The following is a 24,914-nucleotide window of genomic DNA, read 5'->3' on the forward strand; positions in this document are numbered from 1 at the left end:
ATATGTAGTAACACATAAAAATTATATGGAATTTAAACTTTAGGCCAGGTGTTTAGGCCAGGTGATGGTTCATGCCTGTAATCCCAGCACTTTGGGAGGCCAAGGCAGGCAGATCGCCTGAGGTCAGGAGTTTGAGACCAGCCTGGCCAACATGGTGAAACCCTATCTCTACTAAAAATACAAAAATTAGCCAGGCATGGTGGCAGGCGCCTGTAATCCTGGCTACTCGGGAGGCTGATATAGGAGAATCACTTGAACCCAGGAGGTGGAGGTTGCAGTGAGCCAAGATTGTGCCACTGCACTTCAGCCTGGGTGATAAGAATGAGACTTCGTCTCAAAAAAAAAAAAAAAAAAAAAAAAAAAAAAATTCAAATTTTATTGTCTAGAATAGTTTTACTGGAACATGACCACACTTATTCATGTAATGTCTATGGCTGCTTTCACTTCACACTCAATAACAAAGTAGCTGTGACAGAGATGGTATGTGGTGCGTTCATTACTTTGCACTGCTGCTCAGGGCACTACAAATTGCAGTGACCCTGTTACATCTTGACTGTTTCAAATGCCACATGTATCATGATACCACAACATCTTTTTTATTACTTATTATGTAAAAACAATAAAAGAAAACTGGACTTCTTCTAATGTTAAATTTTTAAGGCAAAGTGAAATGCAGATAACTTTGTTATGAAACTAATGGCAAAATATTATGTTTACTGTGCAATGAAGTAACAGCTGTGGTTACAGAATATAATATATGTCAGTGGTTAACAGACCAATGGTTAATCATAATGTTCCTAACTCATAAGAAAGCAATGGATCAGAAAAATATTTAAAATGAAATATATCATTACTGCAGCATTTCCTCACAAAAATAAAAATGAGGCTACAATAAAAGTTTCTGAGTGGCTCATTTGTTAGCCAACCAAGGAAAGCCATTTACCCATTTACCAATGGTGAACTGATTAAATCTGTGTGCTTGCAGTAGATTAAGAGGTCCAGAGAAACTAGATTTAAGATTATCAGCCTTTTAGTAAGAATAGATGATTGAATAGTTGAGGGCATTAGGAGTAATATCAATAGTAAACTAAAAAACAAGGCAAGTGACTTTCCTTGGTTCTTGATGAAGTGACAAATGTTACCAATAGCACTAAGTTGTCTAGCCAAGAAGTCAATGCAGAGTTTGAAGTGACTGAAGAATTAACCTTGAATAGTCTGCATAGAACAACTATGGGTAAGAATATTTTCAAAGCATTTGAGAAAACAATAATTCAGTACAACCTGAAGTGGAATCTGCTGTGTTATATTTCATGGTAGTGAAAATATATAGAGCAGAAAAAGATGTAATTTGACAAATTTAGAAAGCTTGTGAAAATTTAAAGTGTTTAATACCTATGATTATTCATTGTATTGTTTTTATCAGTGGTACTGCCTGAAAAATATGGAAATCTATCAAGTGTTACTGGATCAGTACTGTCAACAGTGAACTTCATTTACTCTCATGGACTTAATTATTGTCAGTTCTGCGAATTTTTGTTAAAAATGGATGCTACACGTTATCCTGCATTATGCTATCACACAGCATTTCAATGGCTCAGCACTGCTAAAGTTTCATAGTGATATTTTGAACTCAGGGCCCAGATTGAACTTGTTATGAATGAGAAGAACAGCCTTTGACCTCTATTAATGGACACTAAATGGCTTTGAAAGTTAGTTTTTGCTGTAGATATGACGATGTTTCATAATAAATCCAACCTAAAATTACGAGGCAAAACAGTGCTTACATACAAAGTTTTTACTGTAGTAATTTGGAAAACAATGAATGTTTAATTACAAGTAATATTAAGCTGCTTTATATACTTCTTGTGCCATCAAAAGTTAAAACAAGAAGCAAGATCTTGATTCACATCATAAAAATTTACAGCAGATATATTTTTTGAGTTCAAACTACAGTTTGAGTAGTGTTTCTCGATACAAGAGCAAAGGCGATTTCCATATCTCAAAATCCATTTCACTATGCAACTGAAGAGCTTCCACCTAACCTTCAATTGAAAGTGATTATCTGCAATGAAATGATATGCTAAAAGGCAAATATCAGGAGAAGAATCTAACAAAATTCTACAAATGCCATGTAAAAGAGACATATGCTGAACTGAAATTAGATGTTTGTAGAATGATATCAGTATTTGGCAGTACCTATGTGAGAAAATATGTTTTCAAAGATGAAATATAAAAATTTTATTATAGATCAGAATGTTTGTACTCAATTTTGATGGCTAGATCACTAACTTTAAATTCCAACTAAGTGAAATGTTACCCCTCCAAAGAATTCACTTCTCACTTATTAGATTTGTATTACATAAAATTGTACTCAATTGTTGTTATATTTTGAATTCTATCAATAAAATTTGGTGGAAATTTGTTTTTTTCTCCTGTTACATAACACTTACATAATATCCCTGATTTGTGATACTGACCTGCAAAATTTTACTATCTGTTCCCTTACAGAAAAAGTTTGCTGACCCCTGATCTAAATCACTGGTAAAGGCAGTTGCTCATCAAATTCTTTTGTACTTAAAAAGAAACAACATTAGTGGTTCACCTGTAATTTTTTACACAGGTGATTCTGATGCTCTTAGCTGGCCCTTGGCATCACTGGTCTATAGTTGTTCCATCCCTCATCCCATTTACTATGAATCATTTACAGCTGGAATCAGCTAGCCTCCCTTCCAATAGAAAGAAACTAAGCAGAGGATGCCTACAAGTTAGTTGAGCAAGTCATTAGAAAAACTGGTTAAAACCCTTAGGATTCCTGATTATTATAAAATAAAGTTGACAAGGACCCAGAAAAACAGTTTTGAAAAACATAGGTACAAAGGTAGAAGAGTAGAAGATTATTCTCCTCCTCAGCCTAGTTATAAAGATACCCTATGTATCTTTAATGAGCTGACAACAGACCTATTATTCACTCACTCAACAGATATTGATTGAATACTTATTTGTATATGCCAGGCACTTTTCCAGGTACTGGGGATATAGAAGTGAACAAAAAAGACCAAAATCCCTGCCTTCATGGAGCTCACATTTTAGTGGATGGAAAGACCACGATGTCTCAGTGTTCCCCTTTCAAAATTACCCAAGGTGAGCAAAAAATTTTAGAGTCCAAAATCTCAATTTACTATTATAGAGAGATGACTGTTAACAAATTCAAGGTAAATTTGTGTATCTGATGTTGGCAAGATGAGGGGGTCCCTGATGATTGATCTACTGATTTACTAATGACTTTGGTAAAGTATAAATTTCAGGCTAGGTCATCAACAGAAAGTGACAGGCTGGATGTCCACGTGGGTAGAAATTTATATAAGACAGTTGATTCAAGTAGCTGGAGAATGCTGCACAGAAACAAAGTTAAGACTACTCTCCCAGTATGAAATGCCCATTAAGGTTGGTCACTAATGATACAGAGTAGCCCTGATGCTATATGATTTCTTCCAACCATGCAAAGAGTTCATCTAGAGATGAGATTTTAGGAGGTGTATAGGAATGTAGAAAAGAGGGTGAAAGAAAAAGAAGTTTTCTGCTAGACAGGGATGATCACCATAACCACGGAATTCAAGTTGCATAAGGAGGAAAGTAAAGACGGACAGGGGGACTAACAGATAGAGAAAGTGGTAGAGTTTAGTAGGTTTGAAAGAAGCAGAAGGAATCTGGGCTTCCAGAGATGAAAAATAGAATGAACAAAGGCTGGTTGAAGAAAACAGATGGTGGTTACAACTCTTTTTGTCCAATAAAATGTCAAAATCTTGAATCAAAGGGGCGAACAGGAAAATAAGTTTCACAATGCTGTTACAATTTCTTGATGTAGTTATTTCAGAAACTATGTTTTAGTATGAAATATAAATTAGAAATTAAACAACTTTAAATGCATTAGAGGAGATTCTGTTTAAAACAATCTTGGTGTGTATTAACACTTAGGGCAAAAACAAAAACAAAAACAAAAACAAAAAACTCCTTACAATGAGTGATTTAATTTGTTTTCTATAAGTTCAGATAGGTACATACAAATGTTTCTTAAAGTAGGGTTGTTCTGTAATGAAGATAGAAACAGTATGAGCTAATTTTTCATTAATACTGTATCAGTTGAATCACACACAGATGAAGGATTTCAGACTTTCCCCTGGCACTCAGACGATGCCAATAATCTGTCAAGTGGCAGGAAGGTGGCCTCAGTGATCTCTCAAGGTCTATGTCATCCCTTTAAACTTACTACGCCTGGGGTCCAAGTTTGGTCCTTTGCAAACACAAATCCTTGGGTCTCCCAGTTCACATTGACAAAGGTAGCTATAGAAATTCACAATCAATTTTCTACTATCTCACTCATACTTTCTGGTATCAATTTTCTTCTGTTGCTTATACAATCTTCCTTTCAGACAGAGCTTAAAGCTCAAACTTGGGTTAGGGTAAATTACGGTTCTCTTATATTGAACATTACTTTTATCATTCCAGAGTCTTTACTGTGGGGTGGGTAAGAGGCTGCTATGTTCACAGGGAATTCATATTAGAGTAGTAGGCTAAGGAGAGACTTCTGTAGAAATCATCTTAGTCTTCACATACTTATCAGCACCAGAATCCAGGTAGGGCATCACAATCTTCTGACACCCATCACTGACAGCCTCCTTTTTATAATGCAGCCATTTAGGGAGAACACACAGTTGGGAGTGTATTACAGTACAAAGAAGGCATTGAAGCACCTGCAGTACTGCTTAGTGCCTTTGACTCTGCAGTAGGTTAAAGGGGAAAGAATGGTGAAGAAAGAAGGAACAGACTGTATTGCTACTAGCTGCTAGCTGCTGATTCTTAGTCAATCATGCCTATTGCTGATTTATAAAACCATCTTTTTCTAAAAGTCCATCTTTCCTTTTCAAAATACTTAGCAAATTCCAAGAAAAAATACCTCATCTGGCGGGAGGTTTGAGTAGTAAATTTATGTTCAGGAATGAAAACTTTGGCTAGAAGCAACTCACCGCTCAGTTGCTGGGCTGCAGCCAGGCGGCTGGGCTTCAGGATGAACTGGCACTGCATCTCTCGGGGGAGCTGTTCCATAAGGAAGGGCTCTTGGAGGTTGAAAGGGGTGGCAGAGTCCTTTGATCCTGGTGTCAGGAGTGCAGTGTCTCGAAGATGGCTCATTTTAATTCCATATGGATATTCATGCCCTACACAGAGAAAAATCTAAATGTAGACTTCAGGCTGACTGGTACTGTTAGCATGTGTACTACAAAATAGGAGTGTACTGCAATTTACTCCTGGTACTTTTGGCACAAAGAATCCCCTTGTTTGACAGAATGATCATTTACACTCTTACAGTTGGAGACCAGCATGCAGGTGGTCCTACCAAAGTAGTTTTAAGGGGAGGAGGGAGAAAAAGAAGAAAAAAATCTTTAAAGATTATCTTGTTTGGAATGAATGCACAGATCAGTTTGCGAGTTCCATAATGCTGACTTTTCCAATGTGTGCATCTAAGGATAATTAAAGGTATTCTATTGTCTCCTTTGACATTAACTAGATCTATAATTTTTCAGCAAATACATGTCCTTGCTCAGTCTCAAATCTGATTTAAAATATTTTTTCTACCTACCACAGAAGTATAAGGATCTATATATGTCAAGTATCACTATTATTAATATTATTTAACACAAGATGTTTGCCTAAAAACATTTCATTAGTTTTTATATAGTTAGTTACTCAAGAGCATTGGGACTGGTTTGATTTATGCTTCTCTCTCACTGCTGCCCTCTGAGATTGATGTTCAGAGGCAATAATCAGAAGGAAGACTGCAGGGGATCAGAAACACAAAAACAGATGCAAAAAGGAATGTACAAACTATAAAAACTAAACCCTGGACATCTGACTACAACATGATTTTAACTCTTTAGTATTCTAAGTAATTATGTCCTTTTAGTGTGATCCTCAAATACCACTGTGATGTAGATTTTTTAAGTACAGAGAGCAAGTTCCCTTCTATTCCTGACTTATCACTAAATATAACTCAGCGAACTCTTACTCTTCCTTTTCACCTGGTCTAGGCATAAAATGTCAATGTTTCATTTATATCAAGTACTACAGCAGCTTCCAGAGATTAAGGCAGAAAAAGGCTTCTATGACAATAAAATGAAATCAATTTATCAAAATAGCTGGCAGTTAATCTATAATTGAGGTCTACAGAGCACATTAAAATAATGATTAAGCGTTGCTGCTAAATCATGGGACAATAATGTCCTATGTCCCATTGTTTTTCAGTAAGAGCTAGTCGGGAAGCTTGGGGCTGTCATAAGCCTAAGAGTTACCATCTACATAGTTTTCATTAATATATTTTATTAAAATAATTATTTTAAGTGTTTGATTTTTAATAACTTTAACTATTGCTCATTGACTATTACAAAAATGACATTAAAAATTTGAAATACAGTCGATTTTGTCTTCAGCTCTGTGCATGATCACTTTCTGTATTCTAAATCTGAGCATATACATTTGTAGAAAAATTTGGTTTTAGATTACTAAGATCACTTGAAACACTGAATTACACAGTTGTAACCTCATAGATAAATGAAATAATTACATGAAATAATGCATACAATATGCTCTGCATGATGTCTGGCAGGTAGTAAGCATTTTAAAATCATTAACAGAAATTATCATCATCATGATTATCATCGTCATCATCTCAAGATTTGGTAAAGATACTGTCCTTTAATTGTTCTATTTCTGTTACCCACACTGAATGAAATTACTGATCAAGAAATATTTTTTTAGTTAACGGCTTAAATAAGGTAAAATGGAACAGATTTATCAACAATTCCTTATGACAAATGCTGGAAAATCTGACTAGAGAAATAGCAAAACAATTAAGTTATTGAAGTAGCAGATAATAAAGACTTTTAGGAGTCTAAATGGGTTAATCTGATTTTCTTCATGAAGCTTAGGAAGGTTCTGGGTATATAGCAGGTGTTACATACTCACTGATGAATTAAGATGCATGGTTGTATTTTAGATGGTCTTCCATAGAGGCACATAGTAGGTAAGGGAACAGGAAATGTAAAAACTGAATATGAAAAACAAATGTATGGAGAAAAATACCAACACATATTTCTTTCTTAGAAAAAAATTTAAAAAGCTTTGGCAGGATGACTCTTGTCAAATGAAAAAGCAGAGAGAAAAGTTTGTATTTCTCTTCCCAACTATACCATTAGCTTGAATGAGGAGATATTATTTGTCTAGTACAGCGTAAATCCTTGATAGATATTTATTAAATGAACACCATGAAATTTCCTATTTAATAGTATTTAAGCTTAGGACCATATGACCAATTCTCGGAGACACTTAGACTTATAATTAAAACACAATCGATGCTATCTTAGACTTCTGCAAAAACTTACCAATGAGTGGGTATGGAGCCGCCTCTTTTCCAGAATTGACCCATAATTGGTAATCTCTCTCAGAGCCCTTAGAGATAAAAAGAGTTAAATGTCACAATAAATCTTTCACATCTGATACTTGAATGAGGACACATTTTTTTTTTTTTTTGGTTTTGTGTCCTCCCTCCTGCCCCCTACTCAGTGATGGTTAGAGATCCATGAACTGCCGTGGAATCAGGCCTTCACTATATAGGTAGCCTACAGAGTGTAAAATCATAGTTAGGCCCCTTTACAAAGGAAAAACAATCTTCCTGGCTCTAAAAGGCTAATCTCTCCTTTAGAGTCCTGACTTCTGCTATGTTCCTTCACTTCTCAGAGAATATTGGGCTTAACCTCCAACATGCCCCTGCAAAGACAACCTTATTATCCAGAAAACCACAAAACACTGCTGTGTCTATGATTAAAAAGTAATATCTCAAAGGCTGATTATTAGCTCAGCTGCTTCTGAGCAGGAGAATGACCAAGAGGCTTTGAGGAGATAAGTAATTGGCACAACCTCTACTGGCTTTAGTTTAGGCAAGTTCAGTCCTGGGGAAAGAAAGGACAAGAATTCTATTCTAGAGAATAGGCCCAGTCATGGAAAACAATAAAATTGTTCACTAGCAGAATTATAATCCGGCAACATTATAAATCCCACTTGAAAGAAATGATACTAAATTATACAGATTTTTCTGAATTCTCTAGGAGGGATAAAGCAGAAATGTTTTAAATGAAGCTAGAACAGATAAGTCTGTTGGCAATATTTCATATCCTTGCCTTTAACTTCTGATAAAAAATCATGGCCCTGCCCTTATAATATCATAAAAACCATTCCATTCCCCCCATACTCAGTTTATCTGTTACTTCCTCCCTGCCCCATCCCTCCTAGTCAAAAAATTTATTGTAAATAGGAAGACCAATCTAATAAAAATCCTTTCTTTTTATATAGTGTCCAAACACACTGTAATAATCCCTTAAAACTGGTATAACCAAATAGTCTCAATTCTTAATTAACAGTTTTTTTTTGGTCTGAGGAGATTAATAATTTTATCCAAAGGAAAAGCATAGATAAGAGAATGAATCCTGTCATTAATTCTGCTACATACCTCAAAAACTATCTAGTTTCTTCCAAAATATATTCATATAGCTTAGAAATTAATGGAGGTGCCTACTTTACCCAGTGCATATATTTTAAATGTAATCAAATTTATATCACTAAATTTAACTAATTATCAGATTATCCCAAATTCTGGTTGTCCTGAGTTCTAAAGGGTTTACTATAGTACTGTGTATAAGCAAATCTAAACACAAGTAATCAAACTATGGCATGTCTTAATATGTGTCATGAATTGCTCTGGAAACAGTGCTCCTTGAATGATGTAACATGACACATATTTAAGACATGCCACAGTATTCCACAGTATTATTAACTGTATTTAGATTTGCTTATATACAATGTACTTTCATATTTACAGAGAGTCTCACTGAAGGAATAGTGTTTTTAAGTGCTTCCTTTAGTTATCATCCTTTTGAAAGTCATTCCCTTTAATGAAAGTACTCATTGTGTGGTGTTTATACAACTGGTAGCAAGGTGATGAGGACAATCTTCCAGTTCTCCTTCCTCTACCTCATCCTCAAATGTTCTAATCTTCTCCACTCCTAAAATTCTCAAAAATTCACCTCTATCACAGAAAAGAGAAAGATACAAAGCTAAAAGTAAAACAGGGAAGAATGTGGTGTGCACACTAAAGCTCTCCAAATCCATGATCTAATTCAAAACTTGTCTTTTTACTAACCAATTTATCAGAGGTATTAACCATATCATGCTTAGGTCCTGTAGCCAGCCAATATGGTTTTATGTAAAAATTCTACCACAGAACAAACTCTTCAGAACTCATCATCCTAAGACTGACCGAGTCTTGGGATAATAACAGGATAATTATATAAGGGAAAAGTCAAATTGTGACCAGTAGCAAGGAGAGAAGGAGTATGACACTTTATTAAGAACTTTATACCAAAAAATTTTTTATATATATATACAGCATACATAATAAAATACATGTTGTCACTTTAAAATTATAGTCCAATCTTATAATTTTCAGATCACACAGATTTTAAAATAGGAGAACAGCACCACCCATATATTAATCATATTAAAGCTTTAATGTTTTTATTTTCTATATTTTGGGGAGTAAAGTATGACTTTGGTATCTCTAATAATCAACTGCCTTATGATGGAAGGAAACTACTTACATAAATTTAAATAATCAAAGTTTATTTTTAATTAAGAATGTCTAGCAGAATAACTTACAGTTATCCCTAGCATTGGTAATGACATGTTGATAACTTCATTCGCTGTATCTGAATTCATTACTGTTATAGTTTTAGACTGTAGAAAAAAATAAGAAATATAGCTATAAAATAATGAATTTTAAAACAGGTTAACAAATAGTCACTGTCAAATGATTATTGAAAGGCAAATCTTGATTTCAAGTGTGGACAGAGTAAAGCATAAGATTTAGGGAGAACATAAAACTTTGATTATAATTTGCTTTCATTTCCTTATAAATTATGCCCTCTAATAAAACATTTCTCTTAAAGGATGCATGGCTTACAGAATATAAAAACTTAAGCAAATAAGAAAGACTACATATATTTCAGAGAGAGTACATGGACCCAGCTCCCAATTAAAAAAATAAATCAGTGAGGTTGGTCCTCTGTCTTATTTCCATAATTGTATTTCCATAAGGCAATGGGTAATTTAAAAAAAGGCAAGAGCTGAATCTCTATTTCTTCCTTAGTAGTGTTTTCACAATACAGGGTTTTATTTCTTTGCATGGTATAAAGTCAGGTTAGGTAGAATTAGGATAATAACTGTTTACAAAAGATGTTTAAAGTTTTGAATTTTTAAAAGTCACTACTGGGAACTTTCCATGTGTCACACACTGTGGCCACTAAGATTTTAATTGTTGAAATCTCTGGAGGACATAAAAAAATAAGTCTAGAAGAAAGAATTGAAAATTTTAGAAAGCTCAATTCTATTATCAACTCTGCCAATGAACAGAATATCTATAAAAGCTCTGTGCTAAACTATACTGAATACTTTTACTTAAAAATAGACAATTTGCAGTAAACAGTAAAAGAGTTAAGAAGATTCTGAGATATCTATAGAGATCGCTGAATTCCAAAATGCATTACTTAAATATAAATGTTATGTTGTTAAAAAACTTGATACATACATAGGTTTTACACATGAGAATTATAAGATTAAATCAGCAATTAGGGCTGTGTCCCTGATAAAGAAGGCTTAAATGGCATAAAAAAGTAGCATAAATACAAAAATGATACAAAAATATAGGTAACTGAAATCTGATAATTCATTATTTATCTTTCCATTAATAGAATTTCTCTGAGTGAATTATTTGATATGATGAATCGCCTCTAAAAATTGTTTAATTGAATTTTAATTTAAAAAAGCATTTTAAATGCACAATTTCAAACTGTTCCTGGTAGCCCCAAGGATTGTGCAAAATTGTCTGAGTGAAAGAGGGAGTCTTTGGAGCACTCAACCCAGTGTCTGTCTTCTACCAGAGCGTTATAGTTATATGACATACTGGGCTTTAACTTGAGAGATAATTTTTAAAAAGGCTTCTGATTTTTAAAAAGCCTAAAATTTTTTCCATTTAATTTAAAGAAACTCTCCCATGAAGTCTTGTAACGTGAAGAATCTATCCTCCCAATAACCTGGTTTCTAAGATAATAATTTTTCTTGATACTAGGCATATATGTTCAAAATATAATTATAGAAAGTATATTTTTTTCCTACATGCTTTTCCAGTATACAAAACAAGTGAATTTCAGCAGAAAGAACTCTTTGGCTAGTAAACAAATAACAGACAAAACTGAAAATGTGGCAATTTTGTTCCATATTGGCATAATTTACTGACAAGGTGTGTATAACTAGAGGGCAAAGATAAAGAGTGCTTCCCACACATGCACTCCTATTTGGGGGAATCGCTCTGGAGGCAGGGCTCCCTGAACGAGAGTCTTGTTATGAAAGCTACTTTAGAGAGCAAAGGACAGAGTATGTTACATCATCCTTGACTTAACCAGGGTACTAGTGATAAAAACAGAGCACCCAACCTGACCATATCTCTTATCTTCTCTTTCAAAATGACAGTGGGACATCAGTCCTTTCTCAAGTACACACTTTCCATATACTGAAAAGGAAGTGTTAAAAAAAATTAAGGGATTTTACAGGAAATCCTGAATGTAACCAACTGCCACAACTGAATCAAAGCAGACAGAAAAAAACAGGGTTTTTGTTTTGTTTTGTTTTACTTTGCTACAGATCTCTGTAGTCTCATACTATAAAAATTTGAGTATTTCCCTCAAGCAGTGACATCTGGCATTCAGGAGTTGGTCAGAACATTTGCATAACTTTTGCTTTTGGCCAGAACATAACTATTTTGCACTACATATTTTTCCACACACAAATAAAGCTATTCTGTGTGATCTAGAGCTGCTGTGAAGTATGACAATTGACAGTATCATAAAATATTCACAAGTTTTCATATTTTTCATAATTGATAACATTTATCTCTTGTACTATGATTTCAGTCATCAAATTATACATAATAGCTGGGGTTAAAGACTTAGCATTTATGTGATTGATATGATAGACACTGTGAAGTAGTAAAGTGCTGATCCTTTAAAAATGTCACCTCTCTAGATCATCCTCCTGTGAACCTAAGGGATTCAATCCCTAAAAACTTAAAAGAATGAAGAACTTTTCAAAACCACTTTCTGCTTAAGAAGTGACAAGTTGGGAAAAAATTGCTTAATAATAATAGGAAATATTCCTGTGGAAACAGCTTTACTACAAGCCTCTGCAGCTGCTATTGAAAAGATTCAGAGAAATATTCATACCGGAGGGAGGAAAGAGACATCTCACAAGCAATGTTCTTTCCAAGCATAAATGTTAAATACTGTAGTTCATATGAATTTCTCTTGCTTCATTTTCTCTAGGGCTTATTTTTCATATATATGAAGACATACATATAACCAGGAAAAAGGATTTTCCCCGTGGTATTTCTAAATGCCTACCTTTCATAGCACATACACAGTCTGCCTTCCTGCCTGCCTGTCTCTCTTCTTATCCATAGTGTTCTATCTTATGCAGGGACTTGGAATTTAATTTTCTGGCTTAGAAACACTTACATAGGCACAATTCCCAATGTCCTTGGCGAAGATTTTGAGGGGAATGCTCTTCGGATAGTCCTTTTCTTTCTCTAGATTGATGTATCTAATCAAATGCAACAACAACCCAAAACAACACTGAGTCAGATGGAATTCGCTAATGGCTTATTTTAAAAATCAACCTATTTTGCTAATATTTCCAATATACTTATATGCTATTTTTTAAAAAGATAGATGAGAAGACTCAGCAAAGTCAGATTACATTATGGGTTGGAAGAGAATAAAAAAATTCAGGACATTAGGCATAGGCACAAAAAAATAGGACATCCAGGTCAAGTGAGGTTTGAGAAGCACAACCAGGTTAGGGCACCTCTGGGTAATGTTTTACCCTCAAAGTTTCCCTGTCTTCTTTGGACAGGTCCAGCACCTTACTGATAAGTATAGGAACATATGTAATAAATATTTTATAAGGTCAAACCAAAGCAATGGCCTTGTACTTCTCATTTAACTCCCCAGTAGGGTGTAAATCTTGGTTATCCTATTGTGTGGAGAGGGAGAGAGGACAGGAGGGAGGGAAGGACTGTAAGTCTAATAGATGAGCCTAAATCAATCATTCTAGTCTGCATGCTCAATGGTAGGGATAATAACTACCATTATTTTTGAGGTGCTTAGCAGAAAACCCTGCATTTATGGAAACTTAATACATACTTTGAGGAAACTGTTAGCTCCAATTGGTAGGCTGGAGACAATGGAAAAAGAGAGGAGATTATTGACTAACTTCTGTCTAAAATGATGTAACTAGACCTCAATGTTCTCCTTCCTAGAAAGTTAAGAAATACATGTAATGAGAGAACATTATTTATAGCAAGTAAGTAGCTAGTGTACAATATAAACAGCAGCTTATTTAGAGGACAAATGAACAATTTCGACTAAGGAGAAGGGGAATAATTTGGGGCACATCTCTGCAGAAAATGTCTTAATTCATTTATTAAAGGTTAAAGGTTAAAAATATGAATACTGAAAAAATACCTCTGAAGGAGAGAGAGCCATTTGTCCTTTTGTTCTGGAGAACTGCAATCAAAGAAAATGGGAGAGAAAAATTAAACCACATAAAATACCTATGCTAACAGATTTAGGATTGTCAATCCAGATGAAAATGTCAACAGCCTGTTGTTACTAATGCAGTTGCACACATAAGCTGCAACCTTGGCATAATTGTGTTCTGGAGAACTCTGCAGTGAAAATATCCCTTTGGAAAAACTACAGTCAAACGTAGTTTTATTAAATCCTTTTGGATGGATCTAAGACAAACCCTCTTTTCTACTTTACTGCTTTTTTACAAGTGGTATCATATCACTGAGAGAGAGTTCCTATAGTGGAAAGAGTACTTGATTTGGAATCTAACACTTGGTTTCAAAATTATATGCAAGCTAGACAATCATGGGCAAGTCATTTAACCTCTAAGCCTCAGTTTCTACATCTATGAAACTGGGTTAGTATTTTTGTAGCTCAAACGGCCATACAAATAGAAAGTATGGTTAATATTGAGAATACAGAGATTAAGAGAAATTTGGCATGTGGATGGAAATCTCTTTGCCTAGAAACCAGTTTGCTATTAGGAAAAGAAACATTTTTAAAAATCACATGCAGCAAGGTTATCATTTAGTAAATTTGTTAGTTGAAAACTTATTCTTAATAACTATAACCGTCTGATTAAGATCAATTTGCAACTAAATTAGCATTAATTTTTATGCTGATTTCACTATTAATTCTTAAGATTAAAAATAATTTAAAGTTTATTCCTATGTAGTCTTGTCACTAACAAACTTTTAAAATCATATTTCTCTCTCATTTTTTTTAAAGACGGGGGTCTTGCTCTGTTGCCCAGGCTGGAGTATAGAGGCATGATCATGGCTCACTGCAGCCTTGAACTCCTGGGGCTCAAGAGATCATGCTGGCTCAGCTTTCTAAGTATCTGGGGCTATAGATGCATGCCACAAGGCCTGGCTAATTTTCTAATCTTTTTAGAGATGTTGGAAATCCTAGTTATTTTATTATTTCCAAAAATACATTTATTCACTAACTTTGTTGTTTAGCAATTTTCTCCATAAGCAATCTGCCAGGATTGGCCATCAGAAAGTATATAACTTTTTTTTTTTTTTTTTTTTTTTTACCATTGAGCATACATTTTCCATCTTTCACAATTCCTTACTATCTTTTGATGTACTCTCTTTTCTAAAATAGATTTTCTGGGTTCACTTATGTCAAGTCTTGGATTTATTTAGCAAAAATCTGTTGAGAAATAGATAAGAGGTTTGCTTCAGACCTGCTAACGTTTTTCAAAGCAGTTAAAGAAAATTGCCCCTTTAAGACACTTAGTATTTTTTAAATTTTTAACTGAAATAAAAGATATATAGAGAAAACTGCACAAAGCTTACATGTACAGCTTGAAGAATTTTAACAACCTGACCACACTCACATAAACCAGCACCCAGATCATGAAATAGAAAATCACCTTGGAAGGTCCCTTATGTTCTTTTCCAGGCAGTAGTTTCCACTAGCATAGAATAGTTTTGCATGTTTGGGTACTTTATATAAATGTAACCATAAAGTATATACTATTTTGTGTCTGGGTTCTTTGAACATTATGTTTATAATATTTAATTATATTACTATATGTAGTTTTAGATAATTTTTTTTTCTTTTTCTTTTTTTTTTTTTTTTTTTTTTGAGACGGAGTTTCACTCTTTTTGCGCAGGATGGAGTGCAATGGTGTAATCTTGGCTCACCACAACCTCCGCCTCCTGGGTTCAAGCGATTCTCCTGCCTCAGCCTCCCGAGTAGCTGGGATTACAGGCATGTACCACCACGCCTGGTTAATTTTGTAGTTTTTAATAGAGACAGCGTTTCTCCATGTTGGCCAGGCTGGTCTCGAACTCCCAATCTCAGGTGATCTGCCTGCCTTGACCTCCTAAAGTGCTGGGACTACAAGCATGAACCACTGCGCCCGGCCAATTCATTTTCATTGCTGTGTTCCCTTGTTTGAATATATAGCATATATTACTTCAAAATATAAATTATGAAATGTGTCAGGTTAACATATGGAGATGAATTTGTGTAATCTTCTTATATATTTCCCTTTCCCCCCTGCTCTATACCTGAATCCAGGACTCCCTCTCTTTAGTAATTCTGAATCTCAGGTATTTTTAAGGGACTAAAAATAGAAGTACTTCAAAGTCAATGGCTATCTCTGGGTTTTATAAATACTTAAACCCCTTAAAAAGATAGTAAGATCCAAGACAGGAGAAAGCAGTGTATCTTGGAAAATAAAAAGGGCATGGCAGCTTAGAAGATTCTCTCAAATTATGGAGGAGATAGAGGCCTGTCATCACTGACAGTGAGTCGGGAACCATATGTCACTCAGTTAAGGTGCCCGAAGGAAACAGAAAGAACCCAGAGGAAATGATTTTAAGGAATCATTAGGGAGGCTGGGTCCTAGGCACCAAAGTTTTTATATCAGCAAAGATATCTTCCACCCACCCTCTGCCCGCCCCTTATGGCAAAGAAGCAGAACATCTCTGGATATACAAGGACAACTCTGAGTATAGAAAAAAATGTCAACAGTGACCACAATAGACTAAAGTCAGAAGCCCTTTGTCTGTTTTGGAGGCATCTTAGAAATCTCCTGTATTATAGTTCTACCTTACAAAAACGGCAGTTCCAATAAAGAAGAAAATCTGATTTCCTACCAGCCTGGCAAAATGGGGGTTTAAGATGAGTTTTAATTTGATCTATAAATAAACATGCATACCTGAGTTTGTAGTCTAAGATTCACAGTAGGTACTTAACATATTATTTTCTGATTCTTATAGACAGACTACTGTCAGATTCAAGTACTTCCTGTGTTTTTTGAATAATTTTCCCATTCCATAGTACCATTATTTGTAAAATCAAGGTGCAGCACCTATTTTTCTGGTAGATATAGATCCTAAGTTGGTGAATCAGAGTATATGTAGTGATAGAGATGAAATTCCTTTTGGGCTTTTTTGGGATGTGACTACCCTGTTTTCAAGTAAAGCATGAAAAGTTCACATTGATTGTCTGCTCTTTCCTCAATTTGACTCAATGGAGAGTTTTTCAAAGATTCTGGCAATTGTCAGTCTTAGATTTCAATGCTATTAGTTTTTACTTTTTATTTTTATTTTTTTGAGACCAAGTCTTGCTCAGGCTAGAGATATTGCCCAGGTTGGAGTGTAGTAGTGCAGTCACAGCTCACTGCAGCCTTGAATTCCTGGCCTCAAACAAAGCTCCTGCCACATCCTCCCAAGTAGCTAAGACTACAGATGGGTACCACCATGCTCAGCTAATTTAAACATTTTTTTAGAGATGGGGTCTATATTGCCCAGGTCTATGGCCTCAAGCAATCCTCCACCTCAGCCTCCCAAGTGGCTGAGACTGCAGGTGTATGCCACCATGCCTGCGTAATATTTTGACTTTTTTTGTAGGGATGGAATCTTGCTATGTTGACCAGTCTGGTATCAAAACTCCTCCCCTCAAGTGGTCCTCTCACCTCAGCCTTTCAAGCAGTTGGGATTACAGGCACCAGCCACTGTGGCTGGCTACATTTACAAAAAACAGTTATTATAGTAACTGGAGAGACTGCTTCTTTAACCTGCTACCCGATGGAATTTTAAATGAATCATGACCTAGATTTCCCTAACATTTCCAATGATTGCCACTCCTTCCTAAAGATCTGAGCTTCCCTCTTGTATTTCTCTTCAGTGTGAAAATTTGTGTTAACATTTTTTTTTTTTTTGGTAAGACAGTTCTGCTAGTAATAAATTATTATAGTTTTTTTAAAAAAAATCTTCACTCTACCTTCATTTTTAAATAATATTTTTGCTGAATATTGTATTCTAAGTTAAAAGGTTTTTGTTTCAACACTTTAAAAAATATATTCTATTGTCAGCTGTGCATGGTGGCTCACTCCTGTAATCCCAGCACTTTGGGAGGCCAAGGCAGGCGGCTCACCTGAGGTCAGGAGTTTGAGACCAGTCTGGCCAACATGGGGAAACCCCATTTCTACTAAAAATACAAAAAAATTAGCTGGGCGTGGTGGTGCGCACCTGTAATCCCAGCTACTCAGGAGGGTGAGGCAGGAGAATCACTTGAACCTGGGAGGCAGAGGTTGCAGTGAGCTGAGATCATGCTATTGCACTATGGCTTGGGTAACAACAGCAAAACTCCATCTCAAAAATAAGTAAGTAAATAAATAAATAAATAAATAAAGTTCCACTGTCTTCTAACCTCCATAGTTTCTAATGAAAGGGCCATAATAATTCAAATTGTCATTTTCCTATTTGTAATACATTGTTTTTATCTGACTGCTTTCAAGATTTTTCTCTTATCTTTGATTTATGGTAGTTTATAGTAGTTTATAACATGACCAGGTATAGTTTTCTTAATAGTCACATTGTCTAGAGTTCAGTGAGCTTGCTGAATCTGAATATTTATGCCTTTTACCAAATTTGGGTAGTTTTAAAGTACTATTTCTTCAGCCCCATTTCCTCTCCTCTTTCTGTAATTCCAGTGAGATGTATATTATACTTTTTGATACATTCCCACAAGTCTGTGACACATTTTTCCTTTAAAAAATCTTTGGTTTTTTTCTGTTCCTCAGATTAGACAATTTGTATTGATAAACCTTCAAGTTCACCAATTCCTCTTTCATTTCCATTCTGCAAAGAAGGCCACTCAGAAAATATTTTATTTAAAATATTGTAGTTTTCAGTTCTAGAATTTACATTTGGCCCTTTTCAGTATTTTCTATTTCTCTGCTGATATTTACTATCTTTTTATTAATTTAAATTGAATTTTCCTTTTACCTGCCATGCTTACTTATGAAAGCTGTTTTAAAATTCTTTTCTGGTAATTCAACATATGAATCATTTTAAGATTGGTCTCTGTTGATTATCTTTTTCCTTGTTCTTCATATGTCAAGATATTTTAGATTGTATTCTGGACATTCCAAATGTTTCAGAGACTGTATTCTGTTATATTTGTGGAATGGTGTTGATATTTTTGTTTTAGCAGAAACTAACTTGATTAGATGATGCTACAAACTCTATTTCATCTGTGATGGGTTGCAGCTCAGTTCAACGCTTTCAGTCTTAGCTTCAATATGCTTTCAGTCTATCTCATGCATGTGGGGTTTGGTGACCAGAGATTTGGGCAGTGTTTATACATAGAATTTGGAGCTTGCCTTCTCTGCTACTTTCCTTTTTGAGATTCTCCCCCTCATCCCACAATAGCTGTGGATGACATGGCTTCTGTCCTCTGGTTCTTCAGCTCAGAAAGACTGTTTCTGCCAGTTTTAGTTGTCCTACACCATGATGTAACTGTACCTGCCCTCAGGCTAAGGCTTTAAAAACAGGAAACTCACCCAGTACTTGTGCCTACTTCCAAGTTTAAATTCCTCTCCAAAAGACTTCACTCTGACATATCAGAGGCAGAACTCCTCAACACTTCACTTTTTTAAAAAAATAAATTCAGAAATTTTAGATTTCCATAAAAGTTACAAAGATAATACAGAGATTCCCTACATAGTTCTGATGCTGTTTAAGTTTAGAGGAATCTAATATTATTCTTTTACATTATCATGGCCCATTTGTCAAAACTAAGAAACTAATATTAGTACATTACTATCAAACTCTTGACTTTATTCAGATTTCACCATTTTTCCCATTAATGTCCTTTTTCTGTTCTAGAAGCTAATCTAGAATACCACCTTATAATTATTATATCTCTTTAGTAACTGATCTATGACCATTTCTCAGTCTTTCTCTGATTTTGTTTTTTTGACCTTGAGTATTTTAAGGAGTGCTGGTCAGGTATCCTGCACAATGTATCTCAATGTGTGTTTGTTCAATGATTTCCTCATGATTAGACTGGAGTTAAAGGTTTTTGGGAGGAAGATCACAAGGTTAATTGTTCTTCTCATCACAATATACCAAGGAGTACATTTTACCTACGTGACATTACTGGTGATATTAACCTTGATCATTTGGTTAAAGAACCATAGTTTGAATAATATAATATAGGTAAAACTTGTTTCCACATTTTCCCCTCTTCTTAAGATAAAAGAAGTTTCACGAAAATTCCTTGATTAAAAATGTCATGTAGTCATACCCTCACTTAAAATTACGTCCTTTCACCTGTAACTCCAAGGAGATTAAGCAATAGGAAATGATAATATCTAGAGAAATCTGTCATGGAGAAGATATGCTGAGAATGAAACAAACACTTTTTTTTTTTTCCAAATCAGTTCTTAAAATCTTGTGGTAGGCCAAATAATACATAATAGAATTTAATGACATGCCTATCTTTTAACAGATTAACATCGTGGAAAATTTTAGTTGTCTGGCTTTAGGATGATGTCCTAGGAGTTTTGTGGTAGCAAGAAGAGAAGCAAAATAAAAAGCATCATGTGCATGGGATGAACACTAACTTTAAGTGTAAAACAAATACTGGAGAGGTTGGGACACAGTTATTCAAAATCACAGGTTGTGACTGTGATTGTTCACTCTGAACTGGACGGTGCCAATTAAGCATGTTCATTAGAAGAGGACAAATATTCTGCACTCATACATTCTCCAACCCCATCCTAGCACAGGAATAAGTCTTGGGAAGCTCTGACTCCTTAAAATGATACCTTTGCTTTTCGTTGTCACATCTCTATAGACACCAACTGAAAACCTGCTACACAATTTAAGTAACCAGTATTTCATGACATTAGTTTTATTTGTATAATAAAACACTATTTAAAAATTCGGGAGTATAAACCACTTACTGAAACTTAATTGGACTATACAATTTGCTTCCATGAAGGTCTTTTTCAGTGGTTTGAAAAGACTGATGAGACTTAAAAGCTCAATATGTAAAACAAATACCTACATATTAAGGAAGAGGATGTTGAAGAGGGGTTCCTAAAGACGGGACTACTCTATTCCCCTTCCATATTCCTGGAAGTTCCTGTTTTTTGTTTTTTTTTTTCCACAAAAATAACAAGTCAAACCAAGGTAAATGATCCCAAGAGTTCCCAATATTTACCATTTATTTTCACATATTTTAATCAAAAGCCCATTGGGAGAAATATATGGCATACAAGTATTTTGGTTGGGTGTATGTGTCAACAGATGAGTTACTGACTTAATACACAATCAGAACAAAATACTTCCCTCTTAAAAATTAGATGAATAACATTTGATTATTATTTTTTTAAAAATCTCAGTCCTAGAAATGATCATAGTAGCTAACCCAGGTAAATAGAGGACAAGCTGTGATTCTTACCTGAAAGTGGCCACAAAGTTCACCGTGGGCCAGCCCAAAACAAAGGATTTCATGGCATTGGTGTTGCCTTCTCCCACTTCATCCACACAGCTTGCTGTCCACATATCAGTTAATTTAATTTTATTTTTTATCTTAAAGTTATTGTTATATCTAGAAAGATAAAAACCAAACAGAACCTTTTGTTATTTTGTTTCTTAAATTTTATGGGAGCTTCTCTGGAAGCCATCATCCTCAGCAAACTAACACAGGTACAGAAAATCAACTACCACATGTTCTCACTCATAAGTGGGAGTTGAACATTGAGAACACATGGACACACAGAGGGGAATAACACATACCATGGCCTGTTGAGGGGTGGGGGCTGAGGGGAGGGAACTTAGAGGACGGGTCAATAGGTGCAGCAAACCACACATATCCCTATGTAACAAACCTGCACATTCTGCACATGTATCCTTTTTTTTTAAGAAGAAAAATAATTTATGGGAGCTTCTGTACTTGTGATAAAAGGACCATTTTTCACTAAACATGGGCCAAGTGTCTTATTCAGTGTTTTTATCTTCAGTGCCTAGAAGAGTAAACTAAAACAGGGTTGGCTACCTTGGCCCAAGAAGATCTTTGAAACATTGGTAAAACAATTAGTCCTCATGCCTGCATTTATGGCAAGAAATAGCCATAAACTGGCCACCTTATTTTTCTGTATGTCAAGCAGTGCATTAAAAACCTAATTTGTACTGCTGTTACAAAATATTAATTCATTTACTATTTGTAACTTGCTAATTTCCAAAACAATTTGGCTGAAAACAGAAAATACACAGGATTTATTAAAATGTTTATAAAATTTTCATTTTAAGAGAGATGCACTAAAAAAATCCCTGTAGTTAATTAGAATAATTTATAATACATTTTCAATGAAGTGGTTACAAGATTTTCTAGGCTTTAGAAGCACAGGTTATTTTAAATTTCCTTTCTTAGATTTTGTTCAACCATTTCCCCTTATATTCTGGCTAAAAGTAAAAATCTGCAGTCCCCCAAAAAGAACCTAAACCAAACTTGAAAAAAAAAAGTAGGATTGACACAATTAACATTCATCTCTGGGGATCTTGAAGGTGATCTATTTTAATTCAAGTGAAATTGCTTTTAGACAATTTCTACCTAATCCCCGTAGACTCCTGATATGGAAACCACCATATCTCTTGACCTAATTGTCAGGTTTAATGCTAGCAGGGACCTGAGACTGAAATAGAAGGCAACAACAAGGATAAAGAGAATGCTCAGGAAAACATGGGTACCTCTTGGCATTCAGAACCATTTGTGTAAATACTAAAAGTTAAAATGAAATCAAAGGTAACTTATATGGAAGTATCCCTAAAATTCCTCTGATTCATGGATTATTTAAAGTTAAAAATTTTCAGTGAAATTCATAAGATGAAAAATGATTTTGCAGGAACTGAAGGAAAATCTAGATTCAAAGCCTCATGTATGCTTCCCATAGAATTTAAGTGTAATAGAAAGTGTCTTGTGGCATTAAGGCTTCTTCCCATATTTCAATATTTCCTCCCCTATTGTTATGAATCTTTAGATTTTTAAAATAAAACAGATCCAATTACAGACCAAATCTTACTTGTTGATGCCAACTGTTTGGGTAATATAAAACTAAAACTACACATCTTTTGAAAAAACAGGTATCTTTCCATATTTGTTTTCATGTATTTTGTATTTTCTGATGCAAGTCTCTATCTTAGTAGATACTGCAGATATCATGTGGGAACATCCACATCCATTGACCTGGGAAAAAAGTCATCCCAAAGATCCTTTCCCTAGATCAATAAGGTGCTACATTATCCACCCCGATTTCCAAAACAAGCAACTGTCTAAAAGTATGAACAATGACTTCCATTCTCCTATAACAAAAACAACGGCTAATATTTATTGAGAACTTACCATATACCATTGTTGTAAATACTTTACACACATTATTTAGCTTGATCCTCAGGAATTTTACAGGTAAGGAAATGGAGTCGTAGAGAGGTTAACCTGCTAAAAGTCATACAGCTTAAGTAGCAGAGCTAGAATTTAAACTTGGACAGTGCTGACTCCTGAGCTTATTTATGCTCTTAACCACTAGACGTCTATAAAAAGTCCTGGATATCGCTATTCCTAAAAAGCACCTGAAACCTGGGTGAACTTATATTTTCCATGAAGTTCTCTTCAGCTTTTCTATCTTTGGCTTTTTGTTTTTTTAATCTCTGCAGAGCTACACGGCTTTCTGATGTGGCTATTATGGAGGCAGAGGAAGAAATCTCATGAACACTTATGAACATAAAGCTAGATGGACTAGTTTGAAAATATTTAAAAGAAGTATTCCACTAAAGTTTTATATTAAAATGGGCATTCTTGGGGTCATAGAATGGTTCTTCAGATTTTTCACTTTCAATTTCCAATAGTATTAGACTATAGAAATTAAAAAATGCTAATTTAATGTGGACTGGCTCCAATAGCATGACAATGACTATCTCCAATAGTATTATGAAGACAGGAATTAAAAAGTGTGAATCCAATATGAACAGACTGAACAAAACCCCCTAAAAATAAATTCTTTTTTTTTGGAGACAGAGTTTCACTCTTGTCACCCAGGCTGGAGTGCATTGGTGTGATCTTGGCTCACTGCAACCACCACCCCTCAGGTTCAAGTGATTCTCATGCCTCAGCCTCCTGAGTAGCTGGGATTACAGGTGCCTGCCACCACGCCCGGCTACTTTTTTTTTTCGTATTTTTAGTAGAGATGGGGTTTTGCCATGTTGGTCAGGCTGGTCTCAAACTCCTGACCTCAGGTCATCTGTCTGCCTCGGCCTCCCAAAGTGCTAGGATTACAGGTGTGAGCCACTACACCTGGCCAAATTCTTTATTTCGACAATGTAGTCCCTTACTACAAATTTATTAAGCTGACAGATACACTTTGCTTTCCTATCCTCCTATCTTCATACTGGAAACATTTCCAGTGAACTGATGAAATACACAGGATTCCAGGGAGATTTCTCCCCATTCTAAGATAGGGATGTCTTATCGAATATGTTTTGGGGTAGAGATCATTATATATTCCACAAATATCTGATGGTAATTCTATTAATAAATTTATTTCATCTTCTTCACCTAAAGAGAACTCATTACTATTTGCTTATTCTCATAAAATATGATAATAGTGATGACTTATGAGCACGTGAGGTAAATACAGTCATTCATCCTTTCTGTAAATTCCATATGGGTGTTCAATGGCTATTATCAGAGAGAATAGTAAACTTCTTTCTAAATAATTTAATGTTTGTAAAACAGATCCTGTTTTTTTTAAAAAAGAAAACTCATGATTTTATTGGAAAAGTAACCTATTTATCTTCCAAATGAATATAAAAAATGGTCCCCAAGTACCCATCTGGCTTTAATACTTTACTAATTTAGTATGGAAAAGAATTACCATAAACTCAAAACAATTTTCAGCAAATACTGTCAGCATCCAGTACAAAACAGATCAAATATAATAATTCAATCAATTGAAGGAAGCATTTAACACCCGCTTTATTGTTGTACTTACTAAAATTCACTGAACAAATATGTAGCAGTTGATTATTTATCCCACTCAAGTTTATTTCTCTAGGCCCAACCTAAGGACTGAAAGCAGTATCTAAAAGAAGCCTAAAGATGAGCTGATGTAGTATGGAACCTAAGGTCCCCTCCTTGTCTCCTATGGCTCACTAAGAGACTTAATTGCTAATTTCAGATTATTTCAACAAATTAATTGATCCAGGGTAACACTCAATCCTTCATCCAAGGGTAAGAAGTGACCTAAAATACATAGGTTTGGAATTACAGGGACTATTTGCTTTTGGTTGTTATTTCATAAAAATTAAGTTCTTTAATATT

General features: G+C 34.8%; 1 protein-coding gene across 3 annotated transcripts in view; it reads right to left on the minus strand.

Moving 5' to 3' along the window:
- ARHGAP20 (Rho GTPase activating protein 20) overlaps positions 1 to 24,914 on the minus strand; it is a 123,866-nt gene that overhangs the window by 21,740 nt on the left and 77,212 nt on the right. For all 3 annotated transcript variants that reach the window (XM_011976954.1, XM_011976953.1, XM_011976955.1), the window contains 6 exons: positions 21,000 to 21,149; positions 13,680 to 13,721; positions 12,672 to 12,756; positions 9,763 to 9,840; positions 7,434 to 7,500; positions 5,025 to 5,213 (listed from right to left, as the gene is read on the minus strand). In XM_011976954.1, coding sequence (XP_011832344.1) covers positions 5,025 to 5,213; positions 7,434 to 7,500; positions 9,763 to 9,840; positions 12,672 to 12,756; positions 13,680 to 13,721; positions 21,000 to 21,149 — 611 coding nt within the window. The remainder of the gene's footprint in view (positions 1 to 5,024; positions 5,214 to 7,433; positions 7,501 to 9,762; positions 9,841 to 12,671; positions 12,757 to 13,679; positions 13,722 to 20,999; positions 21,150 to 24,914) is intronic.

The sequence above is a fragment of the Mandrillus leucophaeus genome, unplaced genomic scaffold (genome assembly GCF_000951045.1).
Source record: "Mandrillus leucophaeus isolate KB7577 unplaced genomic scaffold, Mleu.le_1.0 Scaffold172, whole genome shotgun sequence".
NCBI lineage: Eukaryota > Metazoa > Chordata > Mammalia > Primates > Cercopithecidae > Mandrillus > Mandrillus leucophaeus.